The 25168-nt window shown below is 47.0% G+C and overlaps 1 protein-coding gene across 2 annotated transcripts in view; it reads left to right on the top strand.

Moving 5' to 3' along the window:
- The window catches only part of LOC146869223 (E3 ubiquitin-protein ligase TRIM39-like), a 186559-nt gene extending 180117 nt beyond the window's left edge, over nt 1-6442 (top strand). Inside the window, exon 6 of one of the 2 annotated variants that reach the window (XM_085644153.1) lies at nt 5661-6442. In XM_085644153.1, coding sequence (XP_085500279.1) covers nt 5661-6172 — 512 coding nt within the window. In that variant the 3' untranslated portion in view covers nt 6173-6442. The remainder of the gene's footprint in view (nt 1-5660) is intronic. The other variant, XM_085644235.1, reaches the window with a different exon arrangement.
- The last annotated feature ends 18726 nt before the right edge of the window (nt 6443-25168 follow it).

Below are 25168 nucleotides of genomic sequence, written 5' to 3'. Positions count from 1 at the left end.
GGGTGGTGGAGTTCAGTGAGATATTCTGGCTCAGCCCCTGTAGTGTTTCTGACAGGGCGGTGGAGTTCAGTGAGATGTTCTGGCTCAGCCCCTGTAGTATTTCTACAGGGCGGTGGAGTCCAGTGAGATATTCTGGCTCAGCCCCTGTAGTCTTTCTGATAGGGCGGTGGAGTCCAGTGAGATATTCTGGCTCAGCCCCTGTAGTGTTTCTGACAGGGCGGTGGAGTTCAGTGAGATATTCTGGCTCAACCCCTGTAGTGTTCCTACAGGGCGGTGGAGTCCAGTGAGATATTCTGGCTCAGCCCCTGTAGTGTTCCTACGGGGCGGTGGAGTCCAGTGAGATATTCTGGCTCAGCCCCTGTAGTGTTCCTACAGGGCGGTGGAGTCCAGTGAGATATTCTGGCTCAGCCCCTGTAGTGTTTCTACAGGGCGGTGGAGTTCAGTGAGATATTCAGGCTCAGCCCCTGTAGTGTTTCTGACAGGGTGGTGGAGTTCAGTGAGATATTCTGGCTCAGCCCCTGTAGTGTTCCTACAGGGCGGTGGAGTTCAGTGAGATATTCTGGCTCAGCCCCTGTAAGGTTTTTACAGGGTGCTGGAGTCCAGTGAGATATTCTGGCTCAGCCCCTGTAGTGTTTCGGACAGGGCGGTGGAGTTCAGTGAGATATTCTGGCTCAGCCCCAGTAGTGTTTCTAACAGGGTGTTGGAGCTCAATAAGATATTCTGGCTCAGCCCCTGTAGTATTTCTACAGGGCGGTGGAGTTCAGTGAGATATTCTGGCTCACCCCCTGTAGTGTTTCTGATAGGGCGGTGGAGTTCAGTGAGATATTCTGGCTCAGCCCCTGTAGTATTTCTACAGGACGGTGGAGTTCAGTGAGATATTCTGGCTCAGCCCCTGTAGTGTTTCTGACAGGGCGGTGGAGTTCAGTGAGATGTTCTGGCTCAGCCCCTGTAGTATTTCTACAGGGCGGTGGAGTTCAGTGAGATATTCTGGCTCAGCCCCTGTAGTTTTTCTACAGGGCGGTGGAGTTCAGTGAGATATTCTGGCTCAGCCCCTGTAGTGGTTCTGACAGGGCGGTGGAGTTCAGTGAGATATTCTGGCTCAGCCCCTGTAGTGTTTCTGACAGGGCGGTGGAGTTCAGTGAGATATTCTGGCTCAGCCCCTGTAGTGTTCCTACAGGGCGGTGGAGTTCAGTGAGATATTCTGGCTCAGCCCCTGTAGTGTTTCTACAGGGAGCTGGAGTCCAGTGAGATATTCTGGCTCAGCCCCTGTAGTGTTTCTGACAGGGCGGTGGAATCCAGTGAGATATTCTGGCTCAGCCCCTGTAGTGTTTCTGACAGAATGTTAGAGTTCAGTGAGATATTCTGGCTCAGCCCCTGTAGTGTTTCTGACAGGGCGGTGGAGTTCAGTGAGATGTTCTGACTCATCCCCTGTAGTGTTTGTGACAGGGCGGTAGAGTTCAGTGAGATATTCAAGCTCAGCCCCTGTAGTATTTCTACAGGGCGGTGGAGATCAGTGAGATATTCTGGCTCAGCCCCTGTAGTATTTCTACAGGGCGGTGGAGTTCAGTGAGATATTCTGGCTCAGCCCCTGTAGTGTTTCTGACAGGGCGGTGGAGTCCAGTGAGATATTCTGGCTCAGCCCCTGTAGTGTTTTTGACAGGGCGGTGGAGTCCAGTGAGACATTTTGGCTCAGCCCCTGTAGTATTTCTACAGGGCGGTGGAGTTTAGTGAGATATTCTGGCTCAGCCCCTGTAGTGTTTCTGACAGGGCGGTGGAGTCCAGTGAGATATACTGGCTCAGCCCCTGTAGTATTTCTACAGGGCGGTGGAGTTCAGTGAGATATTCTGGCTCAGCCCCTGTAGTTTTTCTACAGGGCGGTGGAGTTCAGTGAGATATTCTGGCTCAGCCCCTGTAGTGGTTCTGACAGGGTGGTGGAGTCCAGTGAGATGTTCAGGCTCAGCCCCTGTAGTGTTTCTGACAAGGCGGTGGAGTTCAGTGAGATATTCTGGCTCAGCCGCTGTAGTATTTCTACAGGGCGGTGGAGTTCAGTGAGATATTCTGGCTCACCCCTTTTAGTGTTTCTGACAGGGCAGTGGAGTTCAATAAGATATTCAGGCTCAGCCCCTGTAGTGTTTCTGACATGGCGGTGGAATTCAGTGAGATATTCTGTCTCAGCCCCAGTAGTGTTTTTGACAGGGCGGTGGAGTTCAATAAGATATTCAGGCTCAGCCCCTGTAGTGTTTCTGACATGGCGGTGGAGTTCAGTGAGATATTCTGGCTCAGCCCCAGTAGTGTTTCTACAGGGTGGTGGAGTTCAGTGAGATATTCTGGCTCAGCCCCTGTAGTGTTTCTACAGGGCGGTGGAGTTCAGTGAGATATTCTGGCTAAGCCCCAGTAGTGTTTCTAACAGGGTGTTAGAGCTCAGTAAGATATTCTGGCTCAGCCCCTGTAGTGTTTCTGACAGGGCGGTGGAGTCCAGTGAGATATTCTGGCTCAGCCCCTGTAGTATTTCTACAGGGCGGTGGAGTTCAGTGAGATATTCTGGCTCAGCCCCTGTAGTGTTTCTGACAGGGCGGTGGAGTTCAGTGAGATGTTCTGGCTCAGCCCCTGTAGTATTTCTACAGGGCGGTGGAGTTCAGTGAGATATTCTGGCTCAGCCCCTGTAGTGTTTCTGACAGGGCGGTGGAGTTCAGTGAGATGTTCTGGCTCAGCCCCTGTAGTATTTCTACAGGGCGGTGGAGTCCAGTGAGATATTCTGGCTCAGCCCCTGTAGTCTTTCTGATAGGGCGGTGGAGTCCAGTGAGATATTCTGGCTCAGCCCCTGTAGTGTTCCTACAGGGCGGTGGAGTCCAGTGAGATATTCTGGCTCAGCCCCTGTAGTGTTCCTACGGGGCGGTGGAGTCCAGTGAGATATTCTGGCTCAGCCCCTGTAGTGTTCCTACAGGGCGGTGGAGTCCAGTGAGATATTCTGGCTCAGCCCCTGTAGTGTTTCTACAGGGCGGTGGAGTTCAGTGAGATATTCAGGCTCAGCCCCTGTAGTGTTTCTGACAGGGTGGTGGAGTTCAGTGAGATATTCTGGCTCAGCCCCTGTAGTGTTCCTACAGGGCGGTGGAGTTCAGTGAGATATTCTGGCTCAGCCCCTGTAGTGTTTCTACAGGGTGCTGGAGTCCAGTGAGATATTCTGGCTCAGCCCCTGTAGTGTTTCGGACAGGGCGGTGGAATCCAGTGAGATATTCTGGCTCAGCCCCTGTAGTGTTTCTGACAGGGCGGTGGAGTTCAGTGAGATATTCTGGCTCAGCCCCTGTAGTATTTCTACAGGGCGGTGGAGATCAGTGAGATATTCTGGCTCAGCCTCTGTAGTGTTTTTGACAGGGCGGTGGAGTCCAGTGAGATATTCTGGCTCAGCCCCTGTAGTTTTTCTACAGGGCGGTGGAGTTCAGTGAGATATTCTGGCTCAGCCCCTGTAGTGGTTCTGACAGGGTGGTGGAGTTCAGTGAGATATTCTGGCTCAGCCCCTGTAGTGTTTCTGACAGGGCGGTGGAGTTCAGTGAGATATTCTGGCTCAACCCCTGTAGTATTTCTACAGGGCGGTGGAGTTCAGTGAGATATTCTGGCTCAGCCCTTTTAGTGTTTCTGACAGGGCGGTGGAGTTCAATAAGATATTCAGGCTCAGCCCCTGTAGTGTTTCTGACATGGCGGTGGAGTTCAGTGAGATATTCTGGCTCAGCCCCAGTAGTGTTTTTGACAGGGCGGTGGAGTTCAATAAGATATTCAGGCTCAGCCCCTGTAGTGTTTCTGACATGGCGGTGGAGTTCAGTGAGATATTCTGGCTCAGCCCCAGTAGTGTTTCTAACAGGGTGGTGGAGTTCAGTGAGATATTCTGGCTCAGCCCCTGTAGTGTTTCTACAGGGTGGTGGAGTTCAGTGAGATATTCTGGCTCAGCCCCAGTAGTGTTTCTAACAGGGTGTTGGAGCTCAGTAAGATATTCTGGCTCAGCCCCTGTAGTATTTCTACAGGGCGGTGGAGTTCAGTGAGATATTCTGGCTCACCCCCTGTAGTGTTTCTGATAGGGCGGTGGAGTTCAGTGAGATATTCTGGCTCATCCCCTGTAGTATTTCTACAGGACGGTGGAGTTCAGTGAGATATTCTGGCTCAGCCCCTGTAGTGTTTCTGACAGGGCGGTGGAGTTCAGTGAGATGTTCTGGCTCAGCCCCTGTAGTATTTCTACAGGGCGGTGGAGTTCAGTGAGATATTCTGGCTCAGCCCCTGTAGTTTTTCTACAGGGCGGTGGAGTTCAGTGAGATATTCTGGCTCAGCCCCTGTAGTGGTTCTGACAGGGCGGTGGAGTTCAGTGAGATATTCTGGCTCAGCCCCTGTAGTATTTCTACAGGGCGGTGGAGTTCAGTGAGATATTCTGTCTCAGCCCCTATAGTGTTTCTACAGGGCGGTGGAGTTCAGTTAGATATTCTGTTTCAGCCCCTGTAGTGTTTCTACAAGATACCTTAGTCTCAAATATGTCTGTAAATAATCAGACACCCAAACTGTAATCTTGCTTTGTTCCCACTGTAACTTTCTAACCCACAAATGATGTGCGGTGGTTTATTTCACTAAATACTGGGATTTTTAAATAAATGTATTGGGAAAAGTGAAAACCCTCCCACACAACCCTGTAGTCTTGACTTCTCTAGAGCTTAGCTCAGGCGTGGGACCGGCCCCTGCTGGAAGAGAATCAGATTAAAATGATTCTCTCTCCGACAGCACTGACCTGCGGTAGAAATGTTTATTCCCTCTCAGGCATTCCTAAGGCAAGACAGGGGCCCTTGGACCATGGACCTGAGATTGGACATCCCAAGAGATGGACCCCGGCTTTCCGGCCTTCATGTCACAACCAAATGTCTTTCGTCCACAACACTTCTGATCAGAACCTTAACTGTGACTCCCAAATCCTGGCTGAGGTCCAGTAGGAATAGGAGGTGGCATCTGTGGACAGCTAAAGCCAAAGGCAGTGTCTGCAAAGTCTGTGGGAATATAAAAGACAAGGGGACCACCAGCAAGATGTGCAGAGTGGTATCTGTGCATAAGTTTACCTGCTGTGGCCTTACACCTGGAATAACAACTGTATCTACACTCATTAATTCTACTAATGCCAACCAATCGAAGCATCTCTAAAGGGTGGTGTCTATCTGGGTCACTAAACTGGTACAGTATACCTTTTAGACGCTCTGTCATTCTGTACCATCTGATACCGTGTGCTCACTAGTACAGTATACCTTCTAGTAGCTCTCCGACTCAGTACTATCTAATTTAGAGTACTGACTAGTACTGTGTCCCTTGGAGTAGCTCTGTCATTCTGTGCCATCTGATGCAGTGTACTCACTAGTACAGCATACTGTGGAGTCGCAAGTACAGTGCCCCACCTGCTGTCCTCTCTATGTACTGCGGTTTGGTGTAGTGTGTGCTGTAGATGAATGCACGCGTTAGTGTAGTGAGCGGTCTAGTGCCGTGCGCTTTAGTGCAGTGAGCGGTCTAGTGCCGTGCGCTCTCTAGCGCCGCGTGCTCCTTCCAGATGTGGTTTAAATTGATCAGATGTAAAACAGAAGCAGTAATTACAGCCTTTCTTTGTGTCATTAAATCTCTAATTGTGAATCTCTTCTTTGCAGTGATGGTGACTCTGGATCCTGACACGGCTCATCCTCGGCTCCTCCTGTCTGAGGGGCAAAGACGTGTGAGAGGGACGGACACTGCACAGCGCCTGCCGGACACTCCCAAGAGATTCACCTACTACACCTGTGTGGTGGGGAGCGAGGGGTTCACCTCCGGCAGACATTACTGGGAGGTGCAGCCGCTGCAAGAGGGGGGAGGGTGGCATGTGGGGGTCGCAGCGGAGTCTGTGGACAGGAAGAGAGAGTTCACATGGTCACCTGACGGGGGAGTCTGGGCTGTGGAGGGTTGGGGGGGTCAGTACTCTGCTCTCACCGACCCTCTCACCCCTCTGACCCCTCATGTGAAGCCCCTGAAGCTGGGGGTGTATCTGGACTACGAGGGGGGGCAGCTGTCCCTGTACAATGCTGACTCCATGGAGCTTCTCTTCTCCTTCCCGCGGGCGCCCTTCACACAGAGGCTCTTCCCCTACTTCTGGCTCTGGAGAGGAGCGGAGCTGAGGCTGGTGTGAGCCCCCTCCCTCCCCCCTCAACTGTCATCCACGGTTCAAACACCAACATTCCAAAGAATCTTCAAACAACAACATTCCAAAGGACCTTCTTCGCAATGACCCTCTGACCTGTTTCCATGACAACCAGAAGCCTCACGTGAAACTATGTATCTCTTTTCCTTGTACATTTTTAAAACAAGGGCAGAAAATGTTTGCAGTGTGAATCATGCACCAAACAGCATGTAACATATGATAAAGTCATTGCAGAATTAAACAAGCATTGGCATAGCTAATTGGTCTCGCCTTTGGGACCGTATAAGTCTTTAGCCAGAGCTATAGGCTTTGGTAATGTTTCTAAGGTATGTTGTAGAGCAGTGTGGCTGCTGTGCTCCATGCTGCAAACTTGGTGTCTAGTGCAGTGATGTGGGGCAGTGGCGTGGTGTGTTGTTATAAGGTGTGTGTTGGTGGAATGCATGTGGGTAGTGTGCTGGGGTGCATGTGGGTGGCATTTGCATCCTTACAACAAAAATCAAACATCACCAATTGTAAATAGATTAATAATGCTTGTCTACGAACTATTTAAACGGCAATAAGGGTAAATTTAATATGCATAGCCCCATGGACCAACCTAACAAGTTACCTTTCCATTTTTATTGTCGCATGACAACATCTGAACACACAAGGACATGTTGTTTGCAGCAGGCATCTTAATCCTCTGCACTACTTTAGCATCACAGAAAACAGCCACTAAATTAAACTCCCATCTCTCTCCAGCATTAACTTAATCGCCAAAGTTACCTTTACATTTTTATTGTCGCCTGAAAACATTGATCTCACAAGGACATTTTCATTGCAGCAGGCATCTTAATCCTCTGCGCTACTTTAGCATGAGTGGAAACAGCCACTAGATAAAATTCTGATCTCTCTCTCCAGCAGGAACGTTAATCGCAAAAGTTACCTTTACATTTTTATTGTCGCCTGAAAACGTCTGAACACACAGGGACATGTTCTTTGCAGCAGCCATCTTAATCATCTGCGCTACTTTAGCATGAGTGGAAACAGCCACTGGATAAAACTCCGATCTGTCTCCTGCAGGAACATTAATTTCCAAAGTTAACTTTACATTTTTATTGTTGCCTCAAAGTCTCAGGACACACAAGAACATGTCCTTTGCAGCAGGCATCTTAATCCTCTGCACAACTTTAGCATGAGTGGAAACAGCCACTAGATAAAACTTCCATCTCTTTGCCGCAGGAACATTAATCGCCAAAGTTACCTTTACATTTTTATTGTTGCCTGAAAACCTCTGAACACACCAGGACATGTTCTTTGCATCAGGCATCTTAATGCTCTACACTACTATAGCATGAGTGGAAACATGAACTAGATAAAACTCCGATCTCTCTCCAGCCGGGACATTAATCGCTAAAGTTACCTTTACATTTTTATTGTTGCCTGAAAACCTCTGAACGAACAAGGACATGTTCTTAGCACAAGGCATCTGAATCCTCTATGGTACTTTAGCATGAGTGGAAACAGCCACTTTTTAATAATCCGATCTCTCTCCAGTAGGAACATTAATCACCAAAGTTACCGTTAGATTTTTATTGTTGCCTGGAAACCTCTGAAGACCCAAGGCCATGTTCTTTGCAGCAAGCATCTTAAACCTCTGCGCAACTTTAGCATGAGTGGAAACAGCCACTAGATAAAACTTCCTTCTCTTTCCCGCAGGAACATTAATCGCCAAAATTACCTTTACATTTTTATTGTTGCCTGAAAACCTCTGAACACACAATGGTATGTTCTTTGCAAAAGGCATCTTAATTCTCAGTGCTTTTTTAGCATGAGTGACAGCAGACATTACATAAAACTCCCATCTCTCTCCAACAGGAACATTAATCGCCAAAGTTACCTTTTCATTTTTATTGTTGCCTGAATACCTTTAAACACACCAGGACATGTTCTTTGCATCAGGCATCTTAATGCTCTACACTACTATAGCATGAGTGGAAACATGAACTAGATAAAACTCCGATTTCTAACATTGGTTGTCAGCGGTGAGGATAGGACTTGCGTTTGCACTTGACTTACAGTGATTGGTGTGCACCATATCGCAGTCCATTACTTACCACATACTAGCCCGTTTTCTTTTTGGCCTATTTTTGTGATCTAGCCAGGTGAATGTTCTACTTCGTCATGCCGGATTCAACAGCATCATCCACTGCAACCCTGGGCATTACCTTTGAGGAGGAGAGGTTGGAGCTCTACACTGTCAGGGAGTTGAAATCCCTTTGCAAAACCCTAAAGGTCCAAGTCAGAGGCCTCACGAGGAAAGACGAGCTACAGAAGGTGCTGAGGGCCTGGGTAGCAGCCAGAGACGCAAGTGGGCAATCTGGTGATCTTAGTGGGAAGGCGGAGGAGCCTAGTCCTAGGAGGGATGTGCTGTTGGGAGGGGGGGAAACCTCCCGGCCAGGCAGCAGTGGTATGTCCACAGAGGAGCTTGGGACAGACGGGAAGCAAGGAAAGTAGCCACAGAACTAGAAAAGATTAGACTAGCCATGGAGGAAAAGAGAATGGTATTGGAAGACGAAGTTAGGATAAAGGAGCTGGATCGAGAGAAAAGAACTAGCTCAGATGGTGGCAGCAACTCGTCAAGGCAGACAGACAGAATCGTGCACATTCCCAGGAATGTAGGCAAGGAGTTCAAGAAGGGGGACGACATACAAAGGTGCTTCTAGGGGTATGAGGCGGCAATCCATATGAATGGGGTCCCTGAAAAAAATTGGGGAGCAGGATTGTGGACCCTCTTCCCTGAAGAAGCGAGGGATGCTTTGATAGCTTTGGGTAAGCAGTATCACCTCACCTATCCAGACATGAAGGATGCCCTCCTTACCAAGTAAGGTCTTACTCCTGAAAAGTACAGGGATCCATTTAGGTCCAGTAAGAAGTCCGATGCCAACACGTGGTTAGAATGTGTGGATGTGTTTTGTCGATCGTTGGATGGCTGGGTAAAGGGCAGTAATGTGACAGATTTCCAGGGGCTATACAATTTGATTGCATGGGAGCACCTGTCTAGTCTATGTTTTGCAGATCTATGCCAGCACCTAGTTGATAGTAAGCTGACTGACCCCAGGAAGCTTGCTATGGAGGTGGACCACTGGGTGAGTACCAGGGTCCACAAGGAAGCGTTTGGGTGAGACTCAGCCAAAGGTGGGCAGAGCCCCCAGCAGAAAAGTGAGGGGGACAAGGGTAAAACACAGGAGTTCTCGAAAGGGCCCCCAAATAACACCCAGGGTAAAGGTTCCCATCCCCCGGGGATAAGAAGCAAGGGGTCTCAACAGGAAAGGCTGCTGAGACCGGCCCCTGCAAAAGTTCTGCATGTGACCAGGTGGGGCACAAGAAGGGGGACCCCAGGTGCTCCAAGGAGGCACAGCCACCCCCCGGTGGGCAGTCCAAGGTGTTGGCTAGCGTAGCGCTTGGGGAGGTAGAGGAGTCTCAACAGGAGGGTGGGGACCCCGCAGAAATGACCCTCGTCTCACCAGGGGACAGTGAGATGGTCCTAGGAGTACAGGTGCCCCCTAACACAAAGAAATACAGCAACTGGGTGGCCATCAATGGGTGAAGGGTAGAGGCTCTCAGGGATACTGGAGCCAGTGTGACCTCAGTTTGGTGTCACCTGGTCTCTGAGAGGCAGGTAGTCCCCAGGGCATTCCACCAAGTAATTGCAGTCGACAATTCAGAGCGCCAGTGTCTGGTGATGCAGATTCACTTCGAGTGGGGGGGGGGGGGTCTCAGGTCCTTTGTCGATTGTCTGTTCGGTAACGACCTGGAGCAGTCCTTCTGGAAGGATGTTGAGCTCAGGTTGCACTTGGAGATGCTTGGGTTACCGGAGTGGGCATGCGTGTCCACTCGGTCAATGGTGGCCAGAGAGGGTGATCAGAAGGACCTGAAGCCTGAAACAGTGGCCCAGGTCCCTGCCAACAGAAATGGCCGGGGGTGCAGGAAGCCGGCCCCCGAAGTTCCCCCAGCCCGGGAGGAGGCGGACCTTGAGAGGTAAGCCCCGGTGGTTACAGAGGAATAGGTGGCTGAACTGGAGGACATCTCTGAGCTGACCCATTGGCAGCAAGAAGGGGGTCCCAACAGGGAGGAGTTCTGCCAAGAGCAGAAAGAGTGCCCTTTTCTGGAGGGTCTGCGGCGGCAGGCCGCAGCCCAGGCGACTGGCGATCAGTCCAGATCACATTGGATATATTGGGAAAATGATCTCCTGTACGATGAGCCTAAGGTCGCGGAACCTAGGTCAGCCCATGTGCTGGTGGTACCCCAGCGCTTCCGGACCTTCCTACTGGGTCTGGCTCACTACGTGCCTTTGGCAGGACATTTGGGGCAGGACAAGACCTTTGACAGGCTTGTCACCCACTTCTTCTGGAGCCAAATGCGGAGGCAGTCGTATGTGCATTGTCGGTCTTGCCAAACTTGCCAGGCAAGTGGCAAGAGTGGGAGGAAGGTGAAAGCTCCTCTCCAACCATTCCCCTTGGTGGGGACACCCTTTGAAATGGTAGGGATGGACATTGTGGGGCCACTGAACCCCAAGACAGCCATGGGCAACAGGTACATCCTGGTCTTGGTAGACCACGCTACTCGGTACCCAGAGGCAATCCCTCTCAGGACAACAACGGTGCCAGTAGTGGTCCGGGCGTTAATGGGGATCTTTTCCTGCGTGGGGTTCCCCAGAGAGGTGGTTTCCAACAGGGGGGCCAATTTAATATCGAAGTACATGACATCCCTGTGGAAGGAGTGTGGTGTTACTTACAAGTTCACCACCCCTTATCACCCCCAAGGTAACGGTCTGGTAGAAAGGTTCAACCAGACCTTAAAGGGCATGATCAAGGGTCTAACAGAACCCATGAGGCGTAAGTGGGACATCCTCTTACCGTGCCTTCTCTACCGGGAGGTACCCCAGAAGTCTCTCGGTTTCAGCCCCTTCGAGCTTCTGTACGGTCACCCGGTGCGGGGACCTCTAAGCTTGGTGAAGGAAGGCTGGGAGGCCGCTCCCAGGAAGACACATCAGGATGTGTTTAGCTACATGCTGGGCTTCCGCAACCAAACTGCCTGCTTCAGGAAACTCGCTCATGCGAACCTAGAGGCCAGCCAGGAAGAAATGAAGAAGTGGTATGACTAGAATGCCACTCTGGTCGAGTTTCAACCTGAACAAAAAGTGTGGGCTATGCCCCTGTGGAACCTTGTGCCTTGCAGGACAAGTGGACTGGGTCCTTTGAGTTGGTGGAGCGCAAATGTAAGGTCAACTACCTGGTGGATTTTCAGGCTCCTCGGAACCCGTTATGGGTTCTACACGTGAACCGCCTCAAGCTCCACTTCGAGAGGTCCGAAGTGAGCATGCTCTTGGTGACGGCGAGGAAGTGGAAAGTGAGCCTCTCCAGGACCTCCAGTCTGCCCAAGAGGGGGATGGGCCGGTGGATGGTGTGATCCTCTCCCCGACCCTGACTGCCAAGCAACAGAGCGATTGTCGCCAGTTGCTGGGGCAGTTTTCCCCGCTGTTTTCCTGGACCCCAGGTGTTACTCACTGGTGTAACCACGATGTGGACACCTGTGACAGCCCCCCTGTGAAACATAAGATTTACAGGTTGGCTGACCGGGTCAAGGCCAGCATTAAAGAGGAGGTCTCGAAGATGTTGGCGTTAGGGGATGTTGAGCCGTCCAGCAGTCCATGGGCCAGTCCCGTGGTCTTGGTCCCGAAGGCAACGGCGCCCAGTGCCGCCCCAGAACTGCGGTTCTGTGTGGACTACCAGGGACTCAATGCCGTCCCATCCCCCAAGCTGATGAGCTCATCGATCGGTTGGGAGCTGCCAAATTCCTTAATAATTTTTTTTTAACGTTGGGGAACTGCCAAATCGCTCTAACCAAGGGGGCCAAGGAAAGGTCTGCTTTCACAACTCCGGAAGGACATTACCAGTTCCGTGTGATTCCCTTTGGGTTGAAGAATGCCCCTGCCACCTTTCAGAGGTTGGTCAATCAGGTGTTGGCCGGGCTGGAGGAATTCAGCGCCGCATACCTGGACGACATTGCGGTGTTCAGTTCCAGTTGGGACGAACACTTGCAACACCTCGGGGATGTGTTGAGGGTGCTGCAGAAGGCAGGCCTCACGATTAAGGCCAGTAAGTGCCAGATCGGGCAGGGTTCTGTGGTGTACTTGGGACACCAGGTAGGGAGCGGCCAGGTGGCGCCCCCACAGCCCAAGATTGACACCATCATGGCTTGGGAGCCCCCCAATACCCAGACAAAGGTAAGGGCCTTCCTAGGACTCACCAGGTACTACAGGAGGTTTGTTAAGGGATACGGCACCATTGTTGCCCCCTTAACTGAACTGACTTCCAAGAAGCAGCCGGGAAAGGTGATCTGGACTGAGTCCTGCCGGAAGGCATTTGATGCCCTGAAGGCTGCCATGTGCATGGCCCCTGTGCTCAAGTCCCCCGACTTCTCCAAGGAATTTGTCGTGCAGACCAACGCTTCAGAGCATGGGGTGGGAGCGGTGCTCTCACAACTGAACGAAGAGGGTCTACACCAGCTGGTAGTCTTCCTTAGCCGGAGACTACTCTCCAGGGAGCAGAGGTGGAGTGCCATACAAAGAGAAGCTGTGGTCCGGGCGCTGAAGAAGCTGAGGCCGTGCCTGTTTGGGACTCACTTCTGGGTTCAGACCGATCACAGGCCCCTCGGATGGCTAATGCAGATGAGGGGGGAGAATCCAAAACTGTTGAGGTGGTCCATCTCCCTACAGGGAATGGACTTTACGGTGGAACACCGTCCTGGCACAGAAAACGCCAATGCAGATGTTCTGTCCAGGTTCTTCCGCCTTAGTGACGAGAACTCCCAGTTCTCCATACTTTCAGCTGGAGGGGACATGTGTTAGACTTGGCATCTTTTGGCGTGTTTGCCCGGAGTTTTGCTGTCTGACCTCCCAGGTGTGACTCTGTGTTTGCTGGTGTAATGTTTCTCACACTTTCCGCACTGCTGATAAGTGGTAAAGTGCAGGTGCTCCTGTGATAAATTATGTCATGAATTGGTGTTTCCATGACTGGATGCTTGATTTACTTGTCAGTTCCCAGTAAAGGGCACTACGGGTGCCGGGGCTGGTGAATCAAATGCTACCCGTGGGCCTGCAGCACGGATTGTGCCACCCACGTATGTAGCCCGTAGAGCAGAGTCTGTGCACAGTTGCGACTGCCATGTTGACGCGGCCGTGCCCACACTGGCCGGTAACAGAACCTTCCCTTTTCTTACATGTAAGGTGCCCCTAAGGTACGCCCAAGGTACCCCTCTGGGCAGGGTGCATTGTATGTGAAAAGCAGGACTTGCCCGGGTGTGTGTGGCGTGTCCTGATAGTGAATACAGTCAAATTCGCTCTTCACTATTGCAAGGTCACCCCTTCCCCATAAGATGGATCAGGCAGTTGGTTTATAACGTCTTCTAAACACAACTGGCCCGGGGAAGAAGTTAAAGAAATTAAGTTTAGTATGCCTGGACTCGTAATCTAAACACACAGCTTTTAGCGAAGGTGCCCTTTTCATTCTGAGGTCATAAATGACACTTTTAGAAAGTGAGTATTAGTTTGCTCGGTCATCCCGTGTGCCTCTGCTGAAAGGTGGATTGCCTGTCTGGGTTGTGGGTGACAGAAGGCTGGGGAGCGGGTGTGGCTCCAGATAGTCTAGGTATGTCAGGAAAGGGCTGAATAGACCTGGGCTGCGATGGTTGAAGAGGGAGGAGATTTCCTTGCACCTCAAAGAGCCTGGTCTGCCTCTGACAAATCCGTCTCCACCTCCTGCCAGGAAATCATGCCAGAGAAGGCCGGACTGGTTCTGGCTGGGCAAAGACACCCTCTGCCTGAAAGATCAAAGGATTTTTGTGTACAATTACTGGCGTCCAGACTGCTGAACTTTAGAACTCATCTGGAATAAGAAGACTGCCAAGAAGAAGAGCCGGAGAAGCTGCGAAAAGGAATGACTGCTTTGCTGGGTGCTTTGCTGGGCTGACCTGCAGTGGCTGCTTCTCTCTTGGGCAGTGAAAGGCCTGGACTGGACTTTCTGCGACCAAACTTGCGAGTCTCTCCATGGGCTTGAGGTAGAGCTTGCCCCCTGTTCACGAAGTCTCAGGAACACCAAAAACTTCAAGTTCTTCGACCCTCAGCACTGGGGGCTGTGTGTTTTGTGCTGCAACCCAAAAAACACCAACTCGACGACGTCTACGATGACCCTACTGACTCTGTGTCCTGAAGGCACCGCAGAGGGCACTTCTGCAATGCCGAACCGCGACCCTGGTCTCACCGACAACGCCTGCTGACGCCATCACCGAGCCGCTGGTCGCAGCGTGACCTGTGGGCACCGCACTCCGCACCGCCTCACTTCATGCCGAAGCTTGGCACCGCCTAGGGCACCACTGCAATGCTGCACCATGACCCTGGTCTCACCGGCGACGCCTGCTGATGCCATCACCGAACCGCTGCTCACACCGCGACCCGTGAGCACCGCACTCTGCACCACCTCGCTACACGACGATGCCGTGGCCTTCCTGATGCTGCCGCTTACCACCGAAATCGACGCCGCTGCTTGCACCGTGGTTCGGGGGCACGGCTCGTAAGTCACATGACGCACCGCCCTCATCCCACACCGCAGACTTGGCTCATCGATGCCGGTGCCATCAACTCCTGCTTGTTAGCCAACCACAGCGCTTCAGCAACGACAACGCGGCTGCTTGCACCGTGACCAGCTAGCACCGTGACGAGCACCGCCTTTATCTCGCACCGCGAACCTGGTCTCACCGACGCCACCATCTGATGCCGTCACCGAGCCACTACTCGCACCGCGACCTGGGGGCACCGCACGCCGCACCAGTGCACTTCACACCGCAGCACCAGACGCCTGTTGGCGCCAGCGCTCCTGATCCCATCAGAAAGGAGCTCGACCTGCAACGCGAGTGACTTCAAGGGCCCCATCGCCCTGTATTTCTGAAAGGTACTGTTTGCGGGTCCTTCCGACACTGCAGCTGGTCCCCGACCTGCGGACCGCCGGAACTCTTTTGGATTTGTTTGTACACGACGCCGTGATAGCACCGGACGGAGCTATCCACATCAAGGAACTTTGTTGGAATCTTATTTTGATAATTAAAGACTTTTCTTTTAAATAGTATTGTGGATTTTTATCGTCTTTGGTCTTGTTTATAAAATTTGTGGTGTCCTTTTGTAGTGCTTACACTGTATTACTGTCGGTTGGGTGCAAAACGCTTTACACACTGCCTCTAAGATAAGCCTGACTGCTCGTGCCAAGCTACCAAAGGGGTTAGCAGGGGTTATTTTCGGAGTGTAACTCCCTTATCCTGACTAGAGTGGAGGTTTCCGCCTGGCTCCCACCCTAGCCCTAGCCCACCGGAAACCCCATTTCTAACAGTTACCTTTAAATTTTCATTGTTGCCTGAAAACCTCTGAATACACAAGTGCATGTTCTTTGCATCAGGCATCTTAATTCTCAGTGCTTCTTTAGCATGAGTGACAACAGACATAAGATAAAACGCCCATCTCTCTCCAACAGGAAGATGGCCGTCCTGTCCCTCTTTTTGCTGTTTCTGTCCATCTATGCTTTTTTCTTTCCCATTTCGGCCTCTGCATGTGGCTTTGCTTTTTCTCTTGCTCTCTTGCATTTTTCTCTATCATTTTTTTTCTGCCCTCTCCCTCGTTGCCGCTGCGATCCCCCGCAGCTCCCCTCCAGTGTCCTTCCCCACTCCCTCGTGTCCTGCCTCCCAGCAGTCCCGCCCTCTTGCAGCACTACTTAATGGCGGCCGCTGTGATCCAGCGGCGCACTAACAACAGATACTCCACTGCTCTATACTCACCTGGCCCATTAAACATACTCCTCATACAACAAGTAGCAAACCGCTGGAGTCAAAGTTTATTTATAATTTATAAACTCTAAGATCAGTTGTTCATTATTCCTAACTAAACTTTCCCTGATCAAAAAGTTCTTTCCTCTGGTCGATGGACCATTAGTTGAACTAATTGATGGTGATGATGCACAGAAGTTTAACTTTATATATATATATATATATATATCTCAAAGTATATAACCACAGACTCGGGAATATTTTAAAGCTTTATCTAAATTAAATGCGCGTGAACCACTTCAAACCCACAATACAGGCACCCTTATTCACAGAAGAGATAAATCGATTAATCAAGCACATCCATTAGCTCACACAATGACTTATACTCAGAAAGGAGAGGATGGAGAGAGAAAAACATCAGCAAATACGCAAAATATATAGTTACCAAGAATGTTGTGAAGACCAACTCTCTGGCCAAAGAGCTGGTAAGGGTCCCCAGGGATAGGTCAGGCGACAAAGGCTTTAGGACAGGAATCAGGACAGGATAGTGGACCTCTCTAGAACCGACAAATTAGTCGCACCCTTCTCTGACACTCTCTTCCTCCTCGAAATTCTTCCGCGATCTTCTTATCTAACCAAATTGCTTGGGATAAAAAGTTCTGCATTCGATTCTTCATCAGCATCTCACAGCTTCTTCAACGACATCAGCATCTCTTGCCACTCCAACAGCACCCTCGTCTCACAGCATCTCAACTCCCGAATAGACTAAGGCTGCCCCAGTTATATCTTTCTGTTTTCATGAACCACCCACTAAAGTTGCAATATCGTAAAAATACGAAAGGTAATTGGACAGGTAAGGGGAGTTAGGTCATCACACCATGCTTACATAGCACTATTTTTTCAAGTTGTCCATTGTTAATAAACCCATCCCCTTAATTCTTTATTCAATCTTTATTTTCCCTCCCACATTCACACCATAATTGCAACATTTGTCCTAAAATTTCATGGCGATCCTTCCAGGCTGAAATCTTAACTTGTCTTCTCTCATGCTAGTGTCCTTGTACTTCATCCAAACTCTTCGTCATTCTTCCGAGTTTACTTCTCAACAGCCATGCGTATAGATCATGTGACTCGGATCATTTCAGACATGCACGAGAGGCCCAAACGCACTCTAATAATAATATCAAGAAAACAAATGTTACTTATAGAAATAAATGGTTTCACTGTATACCACCCAACTCTACTCTATTACCATTATTTATTAGTACTTTCCCCGCATTAGCTTTAGTAAAATAGCTTGTTTTCAAGACAGCTAGGCAGGTGGCATGCATGTGGGTCTTAAAGGCGCCATATTAGTGCTTCCTGCACATACGCAAGAAATTTCCTCCAAGCATTAGACGTCATATTTCGTAGATGCAATCGACACATGCGCAGTAAAGATTTCCCTGTTACAGCCGCGCTTAGTCCTTCCTCCGTATTACTCACATTAGTAAACACATAGGCAAGCTTATATAACCCACATTTTGTTGTGGTGCTTGTTGGTTATTCACGAAACGTAATTAATATCATGTTAGTAAGTAACGAGCGGATTACATACAAACAAGTCTCTTTTTAATGAGTCCTTGCTCCATCAATTCCCTCTTTGATGGCATTTTGTGCCATCATAAAATTACCCATCCCTAACCAGATGCCAACATTCAGTATTCCTCAATTTCATTTTCCTCTTTTGCTATTTCATCTTCCCCTTTGTTCTCTAAATCCTTCATCTTCGTATAAATCCTCCCTTTCATTTCCTCCATGTCAATCTCTTTGTTTTCCCTCTTTCTCTTGTTTTCTTTTATTTCATATTTTCTTCTTTTTCCTTTGTTTCTACAACATTTACACAAAATCATTATTACTAATACTATTATTATTATACCATATATGGGCAAGATTATTTAACCTATAGAACTTTTCCCTATATCAGCAAACCAAGTCCCTATTGAAGTTAGACTTTTTGTTAGTCTTTCCCAGACACTGTCAAACTCCAATGGTTTCAATTTTTCATGAAGTTTTGTAATATTCTTTATATACCCTCCAATTTCCTTGCTTTTATCAGGATGTACGTACAATAATGTTGAACTTTTAACATTCCACAGACTCCACCCTCTTTTGCTAATAAGATATCAAGCGCAAGTCGATTTTGTAAAACCATTGACCTAATCACAACCATCTCCGTGTTAATCATCAAGAACCCTCAAGCAGTATCCGTCGATAGACGATCAACTACTGTCGACAATTTACAATTTCTATTTGATTTCAGAATGACTCTCACTGAAGGTATCAATGCACCAAATATATCACCTACTATTTCTGAAAAACAAGCTCTCTTTCTTCGTGTTAGTCCATTAGGGTTTTCATTGCTTTCAGTGATTCTTTTTTACATGATATATTTTCGGTAATACAATCCCAAAAAAGCAGCTTCCGTAACATCGTGCAGGCACCTTATAATAAGCATTATTACCACAGGAAATGCAGGATCAGTTCACCCTTTTTTCCCCCCAACCTCCTAAAATTAGGAAGTTATGTTCACAGTCACTGGAACCAATGAATACGTTATTATAATCTGTCTTTAATCTATGGAGGCAGGTCTTCCCTTTCTTCACAAAGTCTAGGGACATCGCAGCATGTCTTTCCAGCTGTATAAATTCCCTCACTTTCAGCCCATGATGGTTCATGGGTTTTCATGTTCAGCAGCTTTCTTTTGGAAATCCTGTCTCCTTCCCTCAACTAAATTCAAAAATGATGTTTCTTCTTCATGTAATATACAGGTTAAATTATTCTTGTGTGCTTTAACTAAATACATTGACTTCATTGTTAGGAAAAATTCACCCATAAACTCTGCATTTTGTCCACTAAGTACTTGATTCATGTTTCTTCGAATAGGAAGTTCTGAAAATACTACATCTAAGTTTGAATAATAATACAGAAGTTTTCCTGTTTTATAGAATAGACTTGCTAGTACACTACATGATATACCATATGTTAATGGTAAATTGTGATATGTAACTCCTTCCGATACTGACGCTGGTAATTTCATACAAACACTATTCTCCATTGTATCTACATACTGAAATAACAATTTTGTGAAGACATTTAAAGATGTGTCCTTATCTATTATTGTGTGATGGAATTCTGTCTCATCTGCTGCTTGTAATTCTACTCTATCTCATTTAAATGTACCTGTTTTCTCATTAGTAACTGTATCATTCTTTGTGTTTGTTAACATAAGTAAAGGCACTGCTACTGTTAAGAATAGCCATACTAAAATCACTAATATAATACTACATATGCAAGCTTTACAACATCTTCGTACTAAACTTCGTTTTGGTTGCTCAGGGACTCTATTTCTCGCCATTTTAATCTGAGAAGATAATTTTTCCTCTTACTTTCAGCAGCAGGAATTTCAGACTTTTAGTTTAAGGTGGCTTCACTTATTTTTCATCAATCTGTGGACCAATCAATTTTTCAGATTCCTCTCTTATGTCCAGATCCTCAAATTCTTCTACAATAACATAGGTCCACTCAGGGGCCTGGTATTTATTGTTCAAAATTCTCAATCTTGGACTTCTTTGTATGTTTTTCTCATTTAATTGTCTTGACCAAGTCTGACTTGTAATCTCATTCACTTGCTCTGGTCTTTCTGTTGTTTTTCTCAGGAAATATCTCAATCTTTTCACTCGTCCTGGCCAGTTATCACCTATTCTGGCCCTTTTTATTTGCACTGCACTTTCACCCTCTTTGTCTTGTTCCAAAGTTTTTTTATTTTCAGAGGGTTTTGGCACAATCTGTCCTTTTTCTTTGAATCACTCTTTACCTGTTTCTGTTCAGGTCTTTTTATTGTTATTTCATCCACCTGAACCTGTTCTTCTTCTTCTTCTTCTAGCTGGCCCTGTTTGAGTCTACTTTCAAATTGATTTTCTTATTCTGCCCAAACTTGTTCTTCTTCTCTTATCTGATCCTGTTCAGGTCTTACTACAATTTGCTCTTCTGCTACCTGAACGTGTTCTTCTTCTCCTATCTGTCCCTCCTCAAGGGTGTGTACAGTTTTGTTCACTTTTACCTGAGTAAGTCCTTCTCTCCCTCTTTGTTCCTGCCCAGGTTCTAGAGTTGCTTCGTTCACTTCTTCCTGAGCATGTTGTTCTATACCTATCTGTTCCTCACTACTGTCTTGACTTTCTAATCTTGTTCTGCTTCTGCTTTGGACAACAACTTCAGGTATATCAATAACTGGTATCCATCCCTCCTGAGTTGTGCTTGGTTGTTCAAAGTCTGCTTCTGCGGAATCTATCACTCTAGATTCTTCGACTTTACAACCTTCAGCTACTTCAACTGATTCAGTCAGTTCTTCATCAGAAGGGCGGAACCCTTTTGGTATGGATAGCATGAATCCAATTGGGTAAACCTGCACACTTCACTGCTGTAGTAGTGACCAGTATGACTTGGCGAGGTTCATCCCACCTGGGTGCTAGGCACGACTTTCAGGCGTGTTTCTTCACTCCAGGATTCAAATCATCCGCTTGCATTGGCTGCCTGGCAACTGCGTCTTCTCCAACCTGGTGAGAGACAGAACGCACTAGGTCAGCAAATCCTTTGACAAATCATCATTTATACTCATTAACTTGTGTCCAGGAATAAATGCTTGTCTCATTGCACTTCCCATGATGATCTCATGGGGACTTAATCCGGTTTTCTTGTCAGGAATACTTCAGAGTCCCATCAACACAAGAGGCAATGCATCTGGCCATGTCAGTGATGTGGATGCACATACTTTTGCCAGTCTTGACTTGATTGTGCCATTCAATTGTTCAACCACTCCAGAAGCCTCTGGGCGTTATGCACAATGCAGTTTCTAATCAATTGTGAATGCTTCACAGATTAATCTAATTATTTCATCATTAAAGTGAGGTCCTCTATCTGATTCCAAAGTGACTGGGAAACCGAATCAAGGAATCAACTCCCTTAACAGTAACTTAGCAGCTGTAAGGCTATCATTTCTCCTATTGGGATATGCTTCCACCCATCGGGAAAACAAATACACTATGACAAGGACATACGTCATTCCTCGACTTGGATGCAACTCTGTGAAGTCGAGCTGCAGTCTCACAAATGGTCCTTCTGCCTTTCCAATCTTCCCCCAACTAACTACTCTTTTCCTGCCGGGGTTCTGCTGTTGACAAATTAAGCATCTCTGGCAAAGACTCTCTGCGACTACCCTGAACCTTGGATTGTGCCAATTTTGTCTGAATAGTCTAATCATAGCGTCTTTACCTATATGTACTACTCTGTACTTTCCATTAGGCTTTTTAAGTCCTATTATGGGCGAATTACAAGGACTACTCATTATTTCATTTAAAATGCCTTGTTCAATCATTCACTCAATTTCTAGAGCAACTTATTCTCATCTCCATTTGGGTATGAGGTAGTGGCATTTGCTTGATTATTTTTATCCTTTCCCAGGGTTACTTTTCTAACTCCTCCTTCTAATTTGTGGCCTAAATGTTTTACTCCTTGTTGACAAAACTGCAATTTTTCTGGAGACACTTTGTGTCCTCCTTCTGCCGAATGGTTCAGTAATGCAATTGAGTCAGTGACACAATCTTCATGTGTTTTCGATGCAACTAGTAGGTCATCAATGTACCGAACTAGGACTGAGTTACGGGGCATGACTAATGTTCCTAAACACTGTTTCAGGATCTGATTAAAGATTGAGGGGTTCTCTGTGTACCCTTGAGTAACTCGGCACCATGCCAAGACACAGTCTTCAAACCTAAAGGCGAACAAAAATTGACTGCCTGGATGCAAAGGAATAGAGAAAAAGGCTGTGCTTAAATCAATTACTGTAAACCAGCCTGCATTCCAGGGTATCTGATATAAAATCACTGCAGGATTTGGTACTACTGGACAACAAGGCACTCCAATTTTTTTTTTCTTAAATCCTGTACTACTCTGTATTTTCCATTAGGCTTTTTAAGTCCTATTATGGGCGAATTACAAGGACTACTCATTATTTCATTTAAAATGCCTTGTTCAATCTTTCACTCAATTTCTAGAGCAACTTATGCTTTCACTTCTGAACTCATCTTGTATTGTTGTGTGTTTGGATAGACTGCAACTTCTTTCACTGGATCTACATTTGCCATCAATCCAATTTATTTTTCTGTAAAATGCCACACTTCTGGGTTCACTGTGGTTTTCAACTCTTCTGTTAATTTATTTGGAGTCATCAAGGAAAACATTTAATTTACTTCAGTACATTGCTTGGCAAGCATTACCTTATATATAATAGTTTCATCAGGGGTTTGGAAAGTGACAACATCCGGTGTGCAATAGATTGTGCAATTCATCTTGCACAGTAGGTCCCTACCTAATATCTTTACTGGACTGGAATCGCAAACTACGAATCTATGCATGCCTTTAATATATCCAATATGCACTTCTATTGGCATTGTAAGTGGGGTTTTAATTTGCTGATTTGATACGCCTACAACTTGCATTGTGTCTCCCGAAAGGGGTAGGTTTGGAATGTCTGCTGTTCTCACAGTAGAACGGGTAGCACCAGTATCCAATAGAAAAGTGATGTCATTACCTTCCACTTTCCCATCAACAAATGGACCTGACTGATCTACCGGCAAGGATGTGCCAAGTACGCACTCCTCTTCCTCCCCTCTCAGGCACTGTCATTGCTCATCAAACTCATTGTCATTATCCTGTAAAAGATATTGTGAAATCACAGAATTTTTCTTACCACTTCCTCCTTGAAATCTGGCGTCCGTATTGTGCTTTTGAGGGTTCACAAAGTTTGGCATAGGAGCTGGAGGCACCTGATACTGTGGATTAACAACCTGCTTTGGTGATTCATAACCCCTTCATTCTGCGTCTGTGGGTTTAAATTTTGACTTGGCCCATTATTATTCTGAATACTCTTACACTCATTTTTCCAATGTCCAAGCTTTCCGCATCCATGACAAGGAAATTTCTTTTCCGCGTCCTCTCTATTTATTCGTCCTCTCATTCTACCACCATTCGTCACTTGATCACTCTGGTTCAGCTCTTTCATCTGACTGTCAGTCTGGGCATGTAATTTCAATTCCTGCTGGTCTGCCAATTTCGCTTGTGCCCACATCATTTTCTCTTTCAACTTTCTATGCCTGGCCTCAATGTCGTCCCTGCAATATTTCGCTTACTTTAAAATATCATCTATGCTCTTACTTTGCCAACACAACATGTGTTGTTGAATCATCTAACTAATCTCCGGTTTCAAACCATACACAAACCGATGTACAAAATGTCCCATGTCCTTATCACCAATGTTCTCAAATCCACTGTACTGCTTAAACACCTATAATAACCTCTCATAGTACACAAATGCTCAGACTCATTTGATTCTTGAGTTGTTCTATCTTTCTTCACCCAATCTGTTTCTTTAGGAGGAATCTTTCCTTTCAAGAAGTTGATTACTTGATGGTATTTCTTCATCACCTCATCTGAAGGCCCTCCTGTTTTTGAATCCCTAGCATACGCCTCACTCGGCCAATTAACAGTGATTTTGCACTCTGTCCACAAGTCTGCAGGCACCTCAATGTCAAACAAGCCATCCAGGTCTTTTAACAAATCCTTCGAAACCTTCACAAATCTTTCAACCTGTTTGTACCACTCAACGGGTTTTTCTCTCAACCTCGGGAAGTCATTTGTAAATGACAGAATATCCTGTCTGCTCCACGGGACATGAACATATCCACCACCAGGAACTTCTATCATGGGGCATAACCTCTCTGCCTTTTCTGAGCCTTTTAATACAAAAGCAGATGATGCTTCTTTTGTTGTGCCTCCTCCTTCTTTCTGTCCATCTAGTTCTCCACTTGTCAGTGTCTCCCCATTTCTGCAAAATATTCATTAACTCCTTTACCTGTAGTTTCCTATCAGACACATTCATATTTTCCAAATCCTTGTCAGTAAACTCCACTCGATATGGTTTCTGTAATAATTTAGATCTCCATATTTCTACTCCAATCTATGCAGCCATTTCTGTCAACTTCTCATGATACACCTTTGCACTTCTCGTTATACTTCTACATATAAACAACAATTCTTCTTCACTGTGATCATTCAATCTCCCTATTCCCACGTTTCCAGGTTTCCACCTTTAATTTGTAAATATCTCAAATCTTTGGTACTGAACTTCGCCTTTCTATTCCCTGTGCCCACCTCTCCAAATCTTCTGGAGTGACTGCTGATGTTCTTTTAGTTCCCGAAGGTGCTATTGACACCCTTTCTTTCAAATAGTCTGGTAGGACTCTTTTTGGAGTTTCAATTACCGGCTCCCTTATAGGAAGGCCCATTAATGAAATGACTGAACTGCACTCACTGGCTGATCATCTGTTATTACTACTTCTTTTCTGGGCTCATTCACAGGAATGGCTACAGCTTGAGGTTTTGGGCAATTTGTTTTATCTCCATATAATGGAATAACAGGACCTATAGTCACTGGTACTGGCAGGGCCTCAGCATTCAAATTCAACTGGTTTAACTTCTGGATCAACTCCTCCCTATTTGTATTCAGTGCCTCTCTTTCTTTATCATGGAGTACCCTATTTACTGAGGTATCATGTACAATTTGTGGAACTAAGGGTGTTCCCTTACTGGTGCACTTGGGGTGATTACTTCACTGGGTCCTTCCTGATATGGTGGAGGATTTTTTGTTAAAATGCCCTACAAAAATTCATCATCTGATTCACTATAACCTGTCACGTTTAGGTGTTTCGTTTTCTCCTTACACTTGCTTCAAGGCTGTTCCTCGGCCATTAACACTGGATATAACCCTCCTGAAACCATAGTTTAGAGAAGAGCTCCACTGCTTCATCTGACCATCGCGTGACTTATATAAATATCTAGGAAAAAATCTTCTGTATCTTTTACCACCTCTGCATTTCTCACGCTCAAATGACTTAGTCTCCCATTCTTTCAAAGCCTCATACTGAGTTAACCTAGGTCTTGGTTCTAGATCATCATTCTCATTCTCAAATTCTGAGGAATTCGCCCATTAAACGTACCATTTTCTGGAAAAGCTAGCACTCCATCACCTTTTGTATA

Source organism: Triturus cristatus, chromosome 1_1, assembly GCF_964204655.1.
Source record: "Triturus cristatus chromosome 1_1, aTriCri1.1, whole genome shotgun sequence".
Taxonomy (NCBI): Eukaryota; Metazoa; Chordata; class Amphibia; order Caudata; family Salamandridae; genus Triturus; species Triturus cristatus.
The sequence above is the reverse complement of the archived record's forward strand: the minus strand, read 5'-3'. Positions and strand labels throughout refer to the sequence as shown.